Here is an 18,233-nt window from a genome sequence, read left to right on the forward strand (position 1 = left end):
CAGGAGAAGAGTTTCGAACGTGTGTGTATCAAATGTTCTCTTATTCGCTCCTTTGCATTGAAAATTTTGTCCACTTTCATACGCGTCCCTGCCTGAAGCATACTCGCATATCATGCGATCAGATGAAAACGCCAGGAAGCTATTGCAGGCACGGTCTCCAAGAGACCACTCAGATGACAGGCATTCTACAAAGGGATAGTACAGGTTATTTTCTTGCACTTGTATCATTGATCAGTCCAAGTCGTCCAGCGTCTTACCTAACATACTGCTACAACGACTCCATTTTCTTGCTTTACCTGTAACAACCTCTTATCTCTGGACCTCTTATAAGTATGAAATTTTACGTCTAGAAGAGATGGACTACTACGGAAGCTGTAATCTCCGTTCAACAGCAGGGCCTTCCGGTCGTTTCTTTGCGTTGCGTTGTTGCAGGCTGCTGGGTAAAGATGATCTGGAGCCGCAATTGCTCGCATAACCCTGCCGGACTGAGCGGTGAACTATTCATGGACTCGGCCTTCTTCCCTGTCCTCCCGTTTTACATGCCAAACCTTCTCCGGTCAGAGCAGGATGATCCCGTTTACATGGTACACTGCTTACAAGAAAACACTGGGTTTTGGCGCATAAGCGGCAAAAGGTTTCAGCCGCGGTTTGACAACTGCAACACTGTTGGGTTGGAGCAAGAGATGTGGACAACTTTCTTTCTCGGGCATCACGTTATGATTCAGCTGCAAAGATATCAGTTGTCTGCGCCGCCGTCGCGTAGGCCGCAGAAGCGTCTAGCGCCGCTTTGACAGCTGCAACACGGTTGGGTAAAACCCGGGAGTATGGACAAAAACACTCTTAGAGACTTCAGCTGCTGGTTCAATAGCTGCAACACTGGTGCGTCAAAGCCCGGGGTATGGATAATTTTTTTCTATTTGAACCAGCTGTTCGGGCGTCATGATCGAACTATCAAGGCATCACTCTTTTACTACGCCGCTGTGCAATTCATACTTATTCAATGATCTCAGGGTACTTGGACATGATACCAACTTCTCGCGGTCTTCTCTCTATATCGGAGTATCTTGCATTCTTTACTTCTTGTTTCCTTGTCGTTTACGCCCCTTACGCTTCAGCAGGCAACACAGGAAGCTCACTTTCTGCGATAGACAATCTTGCTCTAATCGACGTTGGAAGCTCATCACCTGCTGCGGCCAATGCTGATGATGCAAGCTTATCCTCTCAAACTGACAACCTCATTCCAGCCAATGCCGACCCAACCAATAACATAACGTGTGTCGGAGACAAATATGACTTGGACTTACCCATCAGCGCGGGCTTCAACCCCAACACCGTCAGCATGCAGCAGCTTTGCGCCAAGACGCAGTTCGGCGGTGGTCCACCCGGCCAACATGTCGGTGGCTGGTGCCAATGGGGCCGCTATTCCAACCAAGTGGTTTTCGACCTAAGCGCGGCCGCACAAATCAATCCAGTTCTGGCGAACCCCCGCATCATGTTAGGATGCTCCTACCGCTGCTTTTGCAACTACAACTTGGGACCTAACGCAGCCCAGCCGAGAGCAGTCCCGAATACAAACGTCTGGGAGTCTGATCAGACGTACGAGCTGCAGGTCGAGATAGTTGATGATTTTGACGTGGGTTGGACCACGAATTTGGGATCGGCTGAGCCTGGCAGCACGGTCGATGCACCGCAGATTTCGCACAAGGGAACAGCTGGTACGAGCGATGTCCAAGTCTACGAAGTACAGACTCTGAGCCAGCTGGCTTATACCGAGGACAAATTCAACACTCACCCTCGCTTCACTTATTCAAGCATGAATGCCGAAAATGAGATTGAATGCCATGGTACCCTGCCCAGATTTCCGTTCCCCTCGCCTTACCGGGTTTCCGACTTCAGCACCTTGCAGGAGCTGTGCGCAGTGCAGTTCTCCGGCGGCAACAGGTTAGTACCACACTCCTCACGCCCACATGAGTTTCCAGCCCTCGCTCACCACATCCTCTGTCCAGTGGCGCAAATGCCGGAGGATACTGCCACCGCTCCGATCTGCCCGGCGGCGGTGTTTCCAAAACGGTCTTCTTCTCCGACGAACTCACCCCGCGGCACGACTGGACGTTCAACGGCCCCAACTTCTTCTTCGCCGCCGCCATCCGCACCTATTGCTGGCCATTGTGTGCCTGTAACGGGGTCCCGCAGAAAAAGGGCCCCGCGGCGGACGTTTTCAATTCCGTACTCTGGAACATAGTCGCCGGCCAATCCTTCGCCCAACACGGCGACGGCTCCGTGACGCTCGGCGCCACAGATTCCCAGCAGGGCGAGATGCAGATCCTCCCTCCTCAACCGCCGTCGAACCGCCTCTCGCCGACCCCCCCGGCAGGTACCTGTGGTCCCGACGGCAAGCAATTCTGTCCCGCGACCTGGCCTACGGATCTCCTGGGCCCGATCCCGCGCGCTCCGCCCAACGCAACATTGATCGTCGCGGATGCGAATCCACCAGCATCTTCGCACAACTTTACAACATGCGGCCAGTACTGCAGCGCCCCCTCCGACTGCGGGCCGGGTGACGCCGAGGACGATTGCTTCTGCGCCATTCCCTCGGCGCAGGATGCAAAGACGCTGGGTTTGGACCCCGTTGCGCCCGTTTCGGTCTGCCTGGTGCTGGCGCTGGCGATTACGGGGATCAGTGGTAGAGATGATTCCTCATCGCGGTATCTGGATGGACGAGGCGAGCCTTATCAGTGTCCTTGTAATGTTACGTATATCTCGAACGAGTGCTGTGGGAAGAGAGATGGGATGGTGTGGGTTGAGTGATTGCTAAATACCCCTTTTGCACTCTGAGGCCTGGGGAAAACAATCTTGTAGATTATTCATTGCAAATAGTACCATCATCCATCATCGCCACGTCTCAATCCCTGCAGAAGGCCATTTATGTCCCATTCGTAAGGCATCTACATTCCTCACACAACAGAAAAGCCTCATTCCAAAAGAATGCCCAATGCCATTTTCCACCGATGCAGCATTCACATATCGTCCACTTTCTGGGCCGCCCCGCAGCCACGCAGCCCCGCCAAGAGAAACCCTCCAGCGGCAACGGCCGTCTCCTCCCGGCACCACCTGCCTCGTTTCGGACGCGGCGCATAGGGGGGGCCAAGCAGCCAGCTCCCCTTCCTCCATCGACGTCACTACCAATCCACGATCCAGTAAACGCCAGAATACTGCGTACAGGAGGTTATGAAGACGAAGGCTCTGGAGAACGACAGCACTCGTGAAAGTGTAGATATGATGCGCGTGTCGCCGCGGGGGGGGGAATAAGAAAAAGAGGGGGGGGGAAAAGGGCCACTCATTTTGAATTTTCGGTCAAACCTCTTAGGTCCCCGCAGCGCAACGGTTTCCTGCAAGTCTCCGGTATCGCCGTTGAGTAATAATAATAGAGTTCCTTTTTTTCCAATGTCGACCGCTTGACCAAATCAGTGCCTCGTGCATATGCAACTGATTGTGTACTTACAGCGGGGCAGGCGAGTCATCGATCCTCTTCTACCCTAGAATTTTCCCCCGATTTCCCTTGGCAGATTGGATCGCCGTAGTGGATCGGCCATCGGAAATTCTATCCTTTCTATCTATGTTTTAAAAAACCGACAAACGAAAAACTCTACCCATTCGCAAGCCTCAAATTATGGAGGAGAAGGTTCCGACGGTAGGCCAGCTTTCTTCCGGCCTGGTGGGGGAGGATCCCGAGGCCGGGGTTGAGACCGTTGATATCGAAAGGATCGAGAAGGTCTACAGGTGAGCTCTGCTAAGGCCAATGTTGATATTGAAAACCTCGATTGATCGTCCATTGCAACCAGGAAGCTCGACCACCGAATCATCCCAGGCATGTATCCACCGGAGCCTCCCTCCCCCACGCCGAACTGACCGCTCCCAGCTTTCTGGGTGCTCTACTTCCTGTGCTCCGCCATCAGATCGAACGTCGGTCTCGCGCAGACCATGAACGAGGCGCAGCACCACGACCTGGAAGAGGTCCTGCACTTGACGCCGAAGCAGGTCTCTACGGGTCTGGCGCTGTTCTACGTCTGCTACGTCATTTTCGACTTTCCGTCCAACCTCATCATGACGCGACTGAGCCCCCGGGTCTGGATGAGCCGGATCGTGATCGGTGTCGGCATCATAGGGAGCTGCATGGCTGCGATGAAAGCTGCTTGGAGCTTGTACCTGCTGCGGTTGCTCCTCGGCATCGTAATCGCAGGGATGTGGCCCGGCATGGCCTACTATCTAACCCTCTTCTACCCACCATCACGCACCGGCAAACGAATCGGTCAGTACTTCACTGCCGCTCAGGTCTCAGCCGCCGTAGTTGGTCTGGTGTCGGCCGGATTTCAGAAGATGGACGGGTTAGGAGGTCTCGTGGGCTTCCAATGGATGTTTCTGCTCTACGGTCTTGTGGGGATCCTCGTAGGCTTCAGCTTGCTATGGTGGCTTCCAGACCGGCCCTTACCACCAGGAGAAGTCCCGGACCGGAGTGGCTGGCACAAATGGATCCCGCAAAGCACGCCTGCTTTGACGGGTGAGGATGCGTTGATCCATTATCGTGATTTGACCCGGGTGTATCATCGATCTCGCTGGGGCGTGAAGGATCTATGGCACGTAGTCATCGACTGGCGGGTATGGCCGCTTCTGCTCATGTACTTTGGAGTGGTTGGCGTGGGTATAGGCGTTCAGAATTATGCTACGGTCATCATCCAGTCCACGAATTCCAAACTGACAAGCATCGATCTCAGTTTGCTGACCGCACCAATCTGGATTGTAAGTTCATTCCATATTGACGTGGGTGTGATTCCTGCTGATCCAACACAGATGGATCTCATCGCCATCCTTCTAGTCACGCCTTTCTCGGATCGCTTCCACCACCACCGTGCGCTATTCTTCAGCGTACCCGTCTGCATCCAGATCGCAGGACTACTCCTGACCACCTACGGAGGCAGCGAGGCCAATCCCTGGCCACGGTACGGCGGTCTGTTGATGGTCGGTTTCGGACTCGGACCAACGGTCCCCATCACCATGACATGGACCACCGAGATCTTCCAGCCCCGTCACGGCGAAGTCGGCGTCGCGGCTGCTTCCGCACTGGTGTCCGGACTGGGGAACCTGGGATCGATCCTGACCACGTACGCCCTCTTCACCGGCTGGCCGGCAGACAGCCAGCCTGGGAGGAAGCAGTATCGGAAGAGCACGCTGGTTATGGTTGGCATTCTTTGCTTGTCCATACTGAGTGCGTTCGCCATGACATTACTGCTCAAGTTCGTTGGCAATGGGTCAAGGGCCAAACAGGTCAGTAGCGGTAGCTCTACGAGTGAAGGCGAGGGAGTGATGATGGATGGAGCGGCCAAACGTGAACTGCAGGAGAGAGGGTTCGGACGCTTGTGGTGGAGCCGCCGGTAAATATGAGCTTTTGAGAGTTGTAATTAGGTATATGGAGTAAAGTATGTAGATCACCGATGGATCGATACTCGGTGCAAAATGGCCTAGGTAAATTCGCCCAGACGAACAGTGGCACTTGCTATGCCTGCGGAAACATCTCGTTTTCGTATCGCTTACTCGTACCAAGCAGTCATATCACGTGCTTTTTAATCCCATCCTGTTTTCCATCATCACGTGTTCCTCTACCCACTTTTTGTTTTCTTCTTCATTGTAAAGAGTAGAATTCCATCGGGGCCAAGTTTCCGGAATATGCACCGACGGCTCCTACGGAGTTACGGTGCACCCGCGCTAGTAGCAGCCCTAACCCTACTTTCGGAAAGCGACCCTGTAGAGGGGGAGCCTGAAAATATCTTCTAACAGCACATAGATGGGACTTGAGGTACTTCTTTCAGGCTTGATAGGGGTATAGAGCCCCAAAACTTGGCTGGGGCTAGGTGCTATTCCGAAGAACTTCAAGCGCATTGTCCAGGTAACCCTTTGGATGGGGCGTTAGAGTCTTGGCGGGTGCAGGACTTTTGCTTGCAGACCTCCGATTTATCAGCAAGCTCCGGGAATTTGCCGCTGACGTAAGATGAAAAAAAGTCGGCGTCTTCCGTCATCATCTGATGTCAAAATCCTCGAGCTTCCGGCACGCTGCCGACAGCTCCAACGAGTGCATATATTACCAACGTCTCCCACCCGTCTCTACCTCTTCGACGTCTCTTTCGAAATCGCCTCCGACATTGCCTTCATCTGAAGCCTTCCTTCTCGTCATCAAAATCCACCTACATCTTCCGCAATGGCATCGATAATCAATTTGTCCCTACGAGGACTCCAGGTGAGCGCCAACCCAACATCACTCACAGTCACCCACAGTCGCAACCGCACTACGATCTAAGTACTGACTGGATCCTTCTCCAAATAGTTCCTCTGGACTCTTCTCATAATGGCGCTCGTCGGAAACATGATCGCTGATGCGAACGGCGGCAATCCATCAATCGTCAACTATGTCATGTTCGTTTCCGTCTTCGGCATGCTGTCGCTATTCTACCTCATTGCGGGGACCATCAGCGAGACCTTCGCCATCTCGCCATTCTTCATGATCGCAGCGGATGCACTCAACACCCTCTTCTTCCTCGTTGGTGGTATCGCGCTTGCCGGTTACCTCAACGTGCACAGCTGCCACAACCAGGTAAGCACGAGGGGCATAGAGCAAGGAAGCGATCTCGAACGTATGCTGACCGTTGGCCATAGAATTATATCACGAGCAACGAGGTCACTCGAGGATCAAACAACGATACAAAGAGATGCCAAGAAGCTCAAGCGGCGACTGCATTTCTCTGGTTCGGTTTCGCCGCGTTCCTGGGAAGCTTGGTGTTCTCGGGGCTGTCGGCAAGGAGTGGTGGGACGACGACGGGCATGCGCGGCATCCGAAGAGGTGGGCCCGCTATGTCCCAGGTTTAGAGCAATGGTAGGCAGCATGCGCTCATGTCCATTACTGCCACCGCAATGTCGATCAAAGACTAATTGATGCGATAGGTCCTGGGAAAGTTTGAACGCACTTCGACTATAACTTCCCTTCTCTCGACGCCATTACGTCATGTTCCTCGCTCAATGCCGTCTTAACCTTAGCTGCTTCGACCTGCGTCCTCCCTTTCCGCGCTCGCGGTCTTACACGTCGGACGGCGAGTGGGGGTTGGCGTGTGGTTTTGGCTCACGCGTGTTTGGCAGAGTTGGCAGGTATCATGTGTACATGTGTATAACGGGCTATGAGTAGGAGCAATATAATAATCAGTAATCTTCAATTCACACGAATGATGATGTGAACTTGGTGAGGCAGGAGTCCAGTGTGTGGCGCGATGATTGATTGTTTGCGAGGAGTTGGAGACTGCCGGTCATAGGTAGTTTCGATAGTTTCCTCTAATTGGCAGGAGTAATCCTTGACATTATTGACGAATGCCGACTTCTCTTCCCTGCTTCGGGATTTCATTGACTCGAAAGATATCGGCGAATCAAAGTTATCATCAAGTAAAGAACTCACCGTTTTCATGCTAGGTACTTGTAGCCTTCTTCGAGAGACACTGCTTCAAAAAAGAAAGGTCTGGCCAATGAATTATTGGCCGCAAGATGCCCGTTGCCAAGCTTTCGGCAGTCGCAGACCGGGTGGACCCCTCGAGATACGGACCTACCTCCACGAACGACACTCTTTCACCTCGGTATCGCAGCAGGCGCAGGGGCACTGTCTCACACAACCACAACCATGTGCATTCATCCTCTTTATACTCTACTCATCTACCTAGACGATATCTCACCTATCCCAAGCGCGGCTCTGCCGCCCCAACCCTCCTTCATTCCACCTTCAGCAGCCCTTCGACCCTCTTTCAAGACCTAGGAGCAAGCAGGAAGTTATTGACAGCCAATTGACCTTTGAGTGAAGGAAGAGGGTGCAGAAGAGCGGCTACACGTGGCCAACGAACAGACGGTTCACTGACCGCAGTGACCGCTAAGTTTGGGCAGCAATGCCTATACATCGCCAAGTGAGCCAATCATGGCCAATTTCTCTGACATCCTACCTTCACCACATATGGGAATGGAGTACGCTTGCCGCTATGTCACCGTGATAGCGTTGTGTATCATTTACTAGTAATTGCTGCCTTGAATTTGCCTGCACTTTCGGTATGCTTTCGGTGAGTTGGATACTTATCATCCGAGGTAGAAATGGTGGCCCCCGCTTTTCTCTCAACTTTCCGTACCACTGGATATCCTCCTAAGTGTATACTCCATCAACAACTCAATTGTTCGTTTTGGTCGGACACTGCCCCGGCCCAAGAAGAACCTTGTGCGTAGCTGGCCACCTGGTTCCAATCCAGCCTTGGTCTCCAAACCCTCCGAGCTAACCAGACAAAGATATATCTAACCTTACGACGGCCCAACATCTGAGCAGGCACTCTAGCCACCAGGCCAGGACTAAATCCGGACAGCGCAAAAGGAGAGCCGGACGAGAAAACTTCCAGGGACAGGCCTGATACAATCACATAAGGAGACGGGAGCACCAAGAAACGCTCCGCTTGGGTACCACAGTACCTTAACCAGATCTGACAAGGCGTTGGATCTTTGCAATCACCAAGCGCCAATTGGAGGTCTTGCCTTCCTGCTTTCCGGATCGATCATTGAACAGCTTTGCTGACTTTCCGCGCCGCTTCCGTGAGGACTCTTCTACTGGTCCCGGGAAAGGCAGGATCCCTTGGAAATCTCATGCTTCTCGAGTCAAAGGGCGGTCCTTAGGCGGTCTACCATCGGGCCGTAACTCACGTCCGGACTTCCATTCTTTCCACGTGCTTTGGTCTGAGGCTTGCCAGTTGAGGGATGCCAGAGGAAATCGTACTTGAAGTCAATTGAGGATCGTCCTTCCCGGCATCATCATTTTTCCCAATCGAATCTATGATACCGGCGTCTGGAGTTACTTCCTTCATTTCTACAAAGTCATTCACGGGATTCTTTGCGAGGCTCATGGATCAAAGGCAGCAGTGTGACATGTATGGCTATGGATATCCCGGACCTGGAACACAAAGATACAAAGGTGGCGATTTCATTCATGAGGATCGGCCATATAACCCACCTGAGAGGCGCGAAGCTTATGAATACAAGCCCATGTTATCCTCTCTGGTCCATACAAACCATGGATCCCACACTGGGAGACGGTCTCTCGGAGCGGAGGTGCCTAGTTTCCAGCCTAGTCTCGGAGTCAGCCCGTTTCATAGTCCATATGTTGTCACCAGTCCGGAGACCTCAGATAAGTACTACGCTTACTCTGGCAATGCTTTATCTCAACTTGTTGCCAGCGGCTACGGATCCGTTGGCTGGGCATACCAAGAAAGATCCCAACGTAGAAACCAAGAGGGCGGGATCTCGGATCTCATGCATGCAAGAAGCGAACCCATCTCAGATCCCAGACAGCGGTATCCGGATTCCATCAGCCCATACGGCTCGAACACAGATTGGAGACCAAATGTCTCACCAATTGCACAGATGTCTGCCTCCTTCAATGATGCTCTGAGTTCTCCATATCTGGATCCCTCTACCCTTTGTGCCAATTGCGGTAACCATCCCCATACAGATGGCGGTTCAGTCTACCACCCCGACCAAAGAGATGTCAGTTTAACTGCGGATTGGAAATCTCAAGAGGCCAAGAATTACTTCATACAGCCAAATGAAGAGGAGATCCCGTCCAACCGGCAGCTATCCACCCAGGACCCAAGGCGTATTGCTCCTCACAATGGCCGTCTTGACGTTCCATTTTTAGGACAGCCTAGGACCAGGTTTTCTCTCCGGAAGTCAGCTGAAGCTAACGCCCCCAATAGCCCAGTGACTGTCCATGCCAACGATGATGCTGCGAACAAGGGTCTCGCCAAAAAGCGCAAGAGGAAGCCTAGAACAATCAAGCCTCGGAAACCGAGAACCTTGACAGATGCGGGGAAGGCTCACGCGAAGGCGGTAAGAGATTACCCAGGAGGCGCCTGCGCTAATTGTAAGAAAAAGAAGACCAAGGCACGTGATCCACTGGTGACGAATTTGGTTTTCAACACGCTTATAACCGTACCTAGTGCACTCACAGGCTACGGGAGGACATTCCCATGGAGTGGCATGATAAGCGGACTCCAAACACTCCATGGACTGAGCCCCGGACACCAGAGTTTGGCCCTGGGCATCACGATCCTGTATTATATAGATCATCTCAGGAGAACGACTTTGGCTACGAAGAAATCGGTTGATGTAGTCTGCTAAGGTCAGCCATACCCGCCATTTGACTACTGAGCATTAACTGACAATCATCTAGGAGATTCCTATCTCTGTCTTGCCCTGGCCGGCGTTAGCGACCAGGTCCCAATACCTTCCGCGAGACCTGCAGGAACGGATCCAATCATGCCACACTGAGATAACCATTTTGCGCCTTTGCCCGTTCACCCTTGTTCTACTACAAGTGTCTTTCCATATAATTCTGTGTTTCCTATCATTGTTTGCTTGGTACAGTTCAAGCACTGTTGGCCCTGTGCAAGGAGTCGTCAGAGAACTTGGAGCCAAAGGACTCCGGGGGGTCCGATTACCGTGGGTTTGTGCGTGTGACAAGGGACAGGGACCGCCTCCGTTGCTGGAAGAGCCAGTGGGAAGGCTCGGATTCTTCATAACAGCACCGGGTTCAATAACGGTATCACCTGGGCTTATATCGTAGACAGGAGTCTTGTGTTGACAAAGCCATGCGTCTGTTTTCCCTGGTATGAGATCTGGACTCTGGAGTCGACCTCAAGGCTGGACCGAAGCAGTCCCATAGGAGTCTTCTTGCTCAAGGTTCTGGAACAGACAATCTTTGATGCCATGTTCCCCAACGAATAAATTCACGAATTTCATGTCCGGCGACCGAGGTGTAGTATAATGCTGATAGATCTATCATGGGCGGGCAACTGTATTTAGACCTTGGCTTTTTGCACCGCATGGGCTTGGTCGCTGGGCTCAAAAGGTTACGGATATGGCCATCGCAATTGCTGGCCTTGGATAATGAATACAATGTACAAATTTCTAGGCTCCTTGTGTTCTGCATCCTACATACTCTCACTCACTTCACTTAGTCCCAAGCTGCAGTTTATCCTGTAGCTAACTCAATCCTCCTGGTACTGAAGAAAACTCGCAATATATCTCCCGAGCGAAATACGCGGTAGCCTTCAACCCAAGCTCTTGACGTATCTTGTATCAAACGTGTCGTCTGAAAATGTCACCAGTGTATGTACTCCGACAACGCTCCGCTGAGCCTGAGATCGACCGTCCCTATCTCTTTCGTGGCATAGAACAGAACAGCCCGTGATGCTGGTACAGACCAGGTGTTCATTTCCGAAGCAGATGTAACTCTCCCGCTCTTTTGGGCTCGCCGAAATGGAACCGCAGGGAAGTCTTCCAGTGCGGAGAAGGCCCGAATCATGCACGCTCGATGGCGAGAAACGTATGTATGCCGTAGGGCAGCGAGCCTCTCCACTCGCAGAGACGGGTCGTACGCTCGAAGGCGAGGCGGAAATATCTTCCGTGTAGGTAGGTAGGTAGTAGGGTAGTGGTAGGGTAGTGGTAGGAAGGTGGAAACCCCCCCCCTCTTTCACAACGAAGCGGCAGCTTCGACGGCCCCCGCGGCCTTGAAGGTCTTCTTGCTCGTGAAGACGACCTCGACGGGGTACTTCCACTGCATGAATTTCGCCCAGCCTGTGTGCACACGGTCAGCCCGCGCCCACCCATTCGTTCATTCATCGGCCTCCTTCCTTTCCCTTGCCTTTCCTTTCCACCACCTTCCTTCGTGTGATGGAACGGAACGGAACGGAACAAGAGAACAAGGGAATGGCACACCCACCCCAATAAGCGCACTTCCTGCCGAAATACTTGCCGGCGTACGGCACGAGCACCATGGTCAGGATGAGCTCGAGTTGCTGCAGCGACTCCTTCCATTCCTTCTCCGCGTCGGATTCTCCTTCGTCGTCGGAGGTCGAGGTTGTGTCGTCGCTGGGGGCGGAGTCGGGGAGGGAGTCGAGGTCGGAGGAGGGGGAGGGGGAGGGAGGGGGGAAGGGGCTGGGGGGGTAGATGTATTGGGAGGAGGAGGAGGTTGATGACATTGTGGCGGTGGTAGGGGGTTAGTCTCTAGAGGGGGGATTGCTCGAGAGTCGGGGAGATCAGGTACCTGTAGGTAGTGTGCAAAGTGTCGTCGTGGTTTGCGCTGCTGATTCCGCCAATCGAATTCCGAGGAGCGCCAAGACCCGTTCGTTTTCGGGCTAGCGTTCATTCTGCGTCTTGGCGCAACGACGAACTCTCACCTCCGCAGCCTTCTCGTCTTCCATCGACGAATAGGCGAGGGAACTCGTCAACTCCAGAACTCTACCACTCTCGATAGAATCTTTCAAGATGCCTATCAAGCCAATAGAAGGAGTAAGTCTCGCCACACGCTCTCCGGCATAAATACGAAGCCTGGCTTGTCGAATATGATGGCTAATCTCGTACAACAGATGCTCCGCCGGGGCCTTGTGCTCGATCTCAGCGTAGCTTTCGGTAAGCCCGAGCCCACATTCAGTCAATTGGCCCCTTTAGAGCTCAATCCACCCTCTGGACAACGGGCCGGGGCACCGCCGGAGGAGCTTTGCTGATGCGATACCGAGCAGGTCTGGGAACGACATTCGGATACCTCTACTGGTACGGTATGTATACGCCAAGCAAGGCTGTTCCTGTCTGTATGGCATAAACAGAACGCTGAAGGCTCGTACAGGCTACCACGTGCCTGCCACACGGAAGCGCGATCTGTTCTACGCGAAGCTTGAGCGGGAAAGGGAGGAAAATCAGGGGACCGTTTGAGGGAAGGCGATGCTGGATTCGATCATCAAAGACCAATAAGGTTGGCGCAGACGGCATGTGAGAAAGAATGTGGGCAGTGGATTATTGTACATATGACTTTGAGGGCGATTGACGGCACGCGGGCTTCTACCTAGGCGGACCACGAGGGACTGAAGCCTTCTGGCTACCTTCATCAAAGCCGACATGCAGATGCAACATCAAGCTACTCTGCGCATTCGAAATAAATAAAGCTGCCCCTCCCACGGTGCTTTAAAGACCCCAGTCAGGTGACATTATCAAGTACCTCTGCGATGGTCTTCTGGTTGCGACCCTTGAGCGAGAAATTGATAATGCTGTGCATCTTCCATTCTGCCAACGAGACCCATCTCGTCCTCGGACAGAGGGCGACGAACGGCTATGGAGATTCAACAGGCTGGAATAACACAATTGAGCCCCCTCAATAACATCATGAATGTGTAGAGCTAGACAGCTCGAGAAACTGAGTATATGCGTAGTGTATATGCGTAGTTTGACATACGTACCAGAAATATTTAATGATAAAGGTGAAAATGGTCATGAAGCTCTCGCTTAAACTTCGGCCCACAAATGACATGGCGGACTTTCTTCCTCGAACAATCCATGCCTACTTAATCTTGAACCTGCACCTGCACCTGCACCTGGCGAGTACTACACCCATCTCACGAAAACCTGAAAGCGCAACTATCCTTATTTACCCTCATTTCTGGTTCTCTATCTGCCCAGCATGGCGGAGCAATTGGTTATGCGTGGGACGCTCGAGGGCCACAGCGGCTGGGTCACCTCATTAGCTACCAGCTTGGAGAACCCGAACATGCTCCTCTCCGGCAGCCGTGACAAAACCCTCATCATCTGGAACCTCACTCGGGACGATGCGCACTACGGCTACCCAAAGCGAAGCTTACACGGCCACTCCCACATCGTCTCTGACTGCGTATGCCGTCCTTTCCCCCCAGGTCCCTAGAACTCCTGGTGCTAACGCTCGGTCTTCTAGGTCATCTCCTCCGACGGTGCCTACGCTCTCTCTGCCTCCTGGGACAAGACTCTCCGCCTATGGGAGCTCGCTACCGGTGTGACGACCCGCCGCTTCGTCGGCCACACCAACGATGTCCTCTCCGTCTCCTTCTCCGCCGACAACCGTCAAATCGTCTCTGGCTCTCGCGATCGCACGATCAAGCTGTGGAACACGCTGGGCGATTGCAAATTTACCATCACCGACAAGGGTCATACCGAGTGGGTCTCGTGCGTGAGGTTCAGCCCGAATCCTCAGAACCCGGTCATTGTGAGCGCGGGATGGGACAAGCTTGTCAAGGTACGTCTTTTGCTCTTTACAAAAGGGGAGCCCGGTCAGAGGATGCTTTGCAACCTACAAGTATTTGCTACTTCAGAGCTTTCGAGCAATGAGACAAACAATCACCAATGCACTGATGACAACAACCAAAGAAAAGGCCTTGAGCTGCCGAGACTTGTTGCTTTTGGAGACGTCTTCGCTGACAGTGTCTTACTTTTCAGGTCTGGGAACTCGCCTCGTGCCGCATCCAAACCGACCACATCGGCCACACCGGTTACATCAACACCGTGACCATCTCACCCGACGGCTCTCTCTGCGCCTCTGGTGGCAAAGACGGTACAACTATGCTTTGGGACCTCAACGAGTCCAAGCACCTCTACTCCCTGACCGCCGGCGACGAGATCCACGCCCTGGTGTTCTCCCCCAACCGATACTGGCTGTGCGCTGCTACGTCGAGCTCCATCATCATCTTCGATCTCGAGAAGAAGAGCAAGGTTGATGAGTTGAAGCCCGACTATACGGCTGTGGGCAAGAAGAGCAGGGAGCCGGAGTGTGTAAGTCTGGCGTGGAGCGCGGACGGGCAGACATTGTTTGCGGGGTACACGGATAACTTGATCAGGGCTTGGGGTGTCATGTCGAGGCAATAGAGGGGACCACCAATTGATGGATGGTCGAAGATATGGTTCAAGTATCCTAGAGGATGGCATCGAAAATCTTCAAGTAGATGCTAAGCCAGCTGCTGCGAGATGGCTGTTCCACAGAGCTAGCCCGGAAAACTTCATGCATATGAGCGTTGCGGACTGGACATACTGTGGAGACTCTGCATCCTTCGGTATTCAAGAATAGCCTCTTCCAACGCAAGTGCTAAAAGCCCGGCTTTTCGTACCCGATGCTTATGCCTGTTTCTTCTACCTCTTCTCCTTGAGTTCCTTAAGAAGCTCGTCTGCCCTCGCGACCCCCTCTCGAAACCCAATGCCCTTACTTATATTCTTCCCGTCCTCATACCTCCTCTTCGCCTCATCCACATGACCCTCCATCATGGCAATTTCCCCCAAGTTAATCGTAGCAACCGCGCACCCTTCATCACACTCCCTGGTCCGCTCGGGCGGTTTTATCGAAGACTCGAGCGCCAGGGACTTTCGAGCCCACTGGCGAGCATCCGAGAGGTGGGAGGCGGCCGAGACGGGAGGTTGGTTCGGCGAGAGGCTGGGAGGAGGGTTCTGCTGCGCGAGGGAGATGGCGAGGTTGTTCATCAGGACGACGGAGTGACAGCCGCCGGGCGGGGCGAGCCCGAGAGCTTGGAGGAAGAGGGGAGTCGCGAGGAAATGCAGGTCTTTGGATTCGTAGAGGTGGCCGAGTGCTGGTTCGGCGGGTGTCAGTGAGCGATGCCGTCGCACATGCATGCATGCGAAAGGAAGCCACCTTCAAGAGATCCCCCAATCTCCTCGTTGCTCATCCACGGGCCCTCTCCCTCCTTCACGCCCTCATCCTCCCTCCTCCTCTGCTCCTTCAGCAACGCCGTGACGGCCCACACCAACCTCTCCTCCGCGGCTTCCTGGTCCCCAACCTGTTCATTCGCGTAATACTCCCCCAATTTCAAACTAACGGAAATCGTCTTCCGCAAGACCCTCGTCCTCTTCCCTTCATTCCCCTTCTTCCCGCCTAATACCTCCATCCACTTCAAACAATCTCCCCGAACGATCTCCAGCACATCGATCGCCTTTTGGTACTGGTGTATCTTCTCGAAAAAATGAGACACTTGGAACTTAACCCCAAGCAGCTCGTCGCTGAAAGGATCGAGACCCATCTCTTCAGCCAAATTGAGTGCTTGTCGGTAGTATTTCAGAGCATTTTTGGGCTGCAAGTCGATGTTGGTATAGTAGAGGGCCCGGCGCAACTTGGCAGCGACGGGCTCCGGGTAGGCGGCAAAGTCGGCGATTATGTAGGTTTGGTAGAAGTAATTTACGTAGACGAGCATGCCCATGCCGAAGAGGATTCTGGGAGGGTATTAGGGACTTGTGGGGGAGTGAGTAGAGGATGGGGGGGAGTACAGGATGGAGGCGAAGGGCATGGAGAAGGGGTATTCTTTGAAGAGCTTGATGGCTGCTTCTCGTGTTGAAATATTTCGTCGTGCTCGTGGCCATGGAGACTGTATGCGTATCGCCATTTGTGTTCTTGGTCGAGTAAGACTTGAGGAGTAGGTGTGGAAAGCTGACTGACACCTTGGGCGCTCGTGCAATGCTGTACGCAAAGCGCTCGATCGCAAAAGCCGAGGACACGCCCTTGCGAACATGCTGGAGAATTATGTTCGCGGTTTGGATGCTTGAGAATATGGAAAAACAGTTCAATGGCTTGTTGCGATGATCGTGATAAATGTGTTTGCGGTTGAGCCTCGGCCAAATTTTGGCGATGCATGACGCATGGAGTACTCTAGAGGAGCTTGACTTTACACGTCTGAACACTCTTACCAATTTGCACAACAGCTACGCCTGCTTTCCCCCAGGCAGGAAAGGGTTATCATGTGCGGGCGATATGCCTTAGGCATTGTAAGCCTCTGCTCGAAGGTTTGATTACTCACAGAACTAACGTCTTTCCAGAGGGCATCGTTTGTCCGCCATCAGCTCCAGGCACATGACATGCCTGTAGCAGACGCCCCAGACGATAATGACGTACGCGAGACTTACAACTTTGCTCCTGGCAATCATGGTCTAGTTTACAGAGCAGACGTGCCCGATTACGGTTCAGGTGGCAGACCTCACGACAGAGAACAACACCACGAAGATGCAACCAACGAGAAGGAGGGGCCCTCTACTCAACTCGAGGATCCTAAGGAGACACGCTACAAGCTTCAATCCATGAAGTGGGGTCTGATTCCGTTCTGGACAAAACGAAATCCAGATTACGGCACGGTGATGAGGACGATCAACGCCCGTGACGATTCTCTGGCCAGCAAAGGTGGTATGTGGAATACGATGAAGCAGAAGAAGAGGTGCATTGTTGTCGCCCAAGGCTTCTATGAATGGCTGAAGAAGAACGGTGGCAAGGAGAAGATCCCTCACTACGTAAAGCGCAAGGACGAACAGCTCATGTGTTTTGCGGGTCTCTGGGACTGTGTTCAGTATGAAGGATCCGATGAGAAACACTACACATACACCATCATCACCACAGACTCGAATAAGCAGCTCTCCTTCCTTCACGATCGAATGCCTGTCATCCTGGAGAATGGGTCGGATCAGATACGGACATGGCTCGATCCCAGCAGATCCGAGTGGTCGAAGGACCTTCAGTCACTATTGAAGCCCTTCGAAGGGGAGCTCGACTGCTACCCTGTTACCAAGGACGTCGGCAAGGTTGGTAATAATTCTCCAACATTCATCGTGCCCGTGGCAAGCACAGACAATAAGAATAACATTGCAAATTTCTTTTCAAATGCCAAAAGTTCTACCAAAGGTGAGGAAGAGAAGAAGCAGGTCGAGGCGGAGGAGGAGAATGTCAAGGAGAAGGGCGTTGCGGTCAAGCGTGAGAAGGGCGACGCACGGACTGTCGACCATAGCAGTACTGAGGTCAATGCTCCGCTGCCAGTCCCCGTGACTGAACCACCGAGGCTCGGTTTGAAACGGGAGTACGAGTCAGATGATGGCGATCGATTAACAGCAGAGTCTCTGAACCAAATTGGTGTGAAAAGAGAACGCAAGTCAGAAGATCACTGTGAGCCAGTTGCAAAATCCCTCAAGACTGAATCTCATGCAACATCCACAAGTTCCCCAGAAAAAATTCCGAACAAGAAGAGGAGAAGCGCAACAAAGAACGGCACGGTAAAGGGCAGCCCCGCGAAATCGAACGACCGGAGTCAGAAGATTACCAGCTTCTACAAATGACGGCATCACCGAAGCGATGTGGCATAAGATTTCACGCAGACGCTGCATGATGATGGCGGCAGGGCCGCGGCGAGACGGCTGCAGCCTGCGGGCTGCAGCCGTGCCTGCTTCAAGGTGTGGCTTGGACGTCTGTGCCAAAGGTCGTTAAGGAAAGGTGATTATTGGCTAGTGGTTATTGATAGAATAGGTAAAGGAAGTGAAGGGGAATATCGTTGGATCGC

General features: G+C 53.0%; 9 protein-coding genes across 9 annotated transcripts; 7 read left to right on the top strand and 2 right to left on the bottom strand.

Moving 5' to 3' along the window:
• Window positions 1–1,021: 1,021 nt before the first annotated feature.
• On the top strand, window positions 1,022–2,808 carry HO133_005649 (uncharacterized protein; the record flags this gene model as incomplete). Its single annotated transcript, XM_037296557.1, has 2 exons — window positions 1,022–1,941; window positions 2,007–2,808. The coding sequence occupies 2 exons, from the start codon at window positions 1,022–1,024 to the stop codon at window positions 2,806–2,808; spliced, it is 1,722 nt and encodes a 573-aa protein (XP_037147738.1).
• An 862-nt stretch (window positions 2,809–3,670) lies between these two features.
• Window positions 3,671–3,909, top strand: HO133_005650 (uncharacterized protein; the record flags this gene model as incomplete). Its single annotated transcript, XM_037296558.1, has 2 exons — window positions 3,671–3,780; window positions 3,843–3,909. The coding sequence occupies 2 exons, from the start codon at window positions 3,671–3,673 to the stop codon at window positions 3,907–3,909; spliced, it is 177 nt and encodes a 58-aa protein (XP_037147739.1).
• A 72-nt stretch (window positions 3,910–3,981) lies between these two features.
• Window positions 3,982–5,433, top strand: HO133_005651 (uncharacterized protein; the record flags this gene model as incomplete). Its single annotated transcript, XM_037296559.1, has 2 exons — window positions 3,982–4,797; window positions 4,849–5,433. 2 exons carry the CDS (start codon window positions 3,982–3,984, stop codon window positions 5,431–5,433), a joined length of 1,401 nt encoding a protein of 466 aa, XP_037147740.1.
• A 964-nt stretch (window positions 5,434–6,397) lies between these two features.
• Window positions 6,398–6,915, top strand: HO133_005652 (uncharacterized protein; the record flags this gene model as incomplete). Its single annotated transcript, XM_037296560.1, has 2 exons — window positions 6,398–6,643; window positions 6,706–6,915. The coding sequence occupies 2 exons, from the start codon at window positions 6,398–6,400 to the stop codon at window positions 6,913–6,915; spliced, it is 456 nt and encodes a 151-aa protein (XP_037147741.1).
• Window positions 6,916–8,892: 1,977 nt separating this feature from the next.
• Window positions 8,893–10,223, top strand: HO133_005653 (uncharacterized protein; the record flags this gene model as incomplete). The annotated part of the gene is made up of 2 exons (XM_037296561.1): window positions 8,893–9,999; window positions 10,056–10,223. The coding sequence occupies 2 exons, from the start codon at window positions 8,893–8,895 to the stop codon at window positions 10,221–10,223; spliced, it is 1,275 nt and encodes a 424-aa protein (XP_037147742.1).
• Window positions 10,224–11,590: 1,367 nt separating this feature from the next.
• On the bottom strand, window positions 11,591–12,098 carry HO133_005654 (uncharacterized protein; the record flags this gene model as incomplete). Its single annotated transcript, XM_037296562.1, has 2 exons — window positions 11,591–11,694; window positions 11,840–12,098. 2 exons carry the CDS (start codon window positions 12,096–12,098, stop codon window positions 11,591–11,593), a joined length of 363 nt encoding a protein of 120 aa, XP_037147743.1.
• Window positions 12,099–13,570: 1,472 nt separating this feature from the next.
• On the top strand, window positions 13,571–14,781 carry HO133_005655 (uncharacterized protein; the record flags this gene model as incomplete). The annotated part of the gene is made up of 3 exons (XM_037296563.1): window positions 13,571–13,777; window positions 13,838–14,155; window positions 14,356–14,781. The coding sequence occupies 3 exons, from the start codon at window positions 13,571–13,573 to the stop codon at window positions 14,779–14,781; spliced, it is 951 nt and encodes a 316-aa protein (XP_037147744.1).
• A 261-nt stretch (window positions 14,782–15,042) lies between these two features.
• HO133_005656 (uncharacterized protein) lies at window positions 15,043–16,301 on the bottom strand (the record flags this gene model as incomplete). Its single annotated transcript, XM_037296564.1, has 3 exons — window positions 15,043–15,494; window positions 15,557–16,131; window positions 16,186–16,301. The coding sequence occupies 3 exons, from the start codon at window positions 16,299–16,301 to the stop codon at window positions 15,043–15,045; spliced, it is 1,143 nt and encodes a 380-aa protein (XP_037147745.1).
• A 352-nt stretch (window positions 16,302–16,653) lies between these two features.
• Window positions 16,654–18,012, top strand: HO133_005657 (uncharacterized protein; the record flags this gene model as incomplete). Its single annotated transcript, XM_037296565.1, has 2 exons — window positions 16,654–16,680; window positions 16,732–18,012. 2 exons carry the CDS (start codon window positions 16,654–16,656, stop codon window positions 18,010–18,012), a joined length of 1,308 nt encoding a protein of 435 aa, XP_037147746.1.
• Between the last annotated feature and the right edge of the window lie 221 nt (window positions 18,013–18,233).

Source organism: Letharia lupina (assembly GCF_014066315.1).
Source record: "Letharia lupina isolate WasteWater1 chromosome Unknown contig_22, whole genome shotgun sequence".
NCBI lineage: Eukaryota > Fungi > Ascomycota > Lecanoromycetes > Lecanorales > Parmeliaceae > Letharia > Letharia lupina.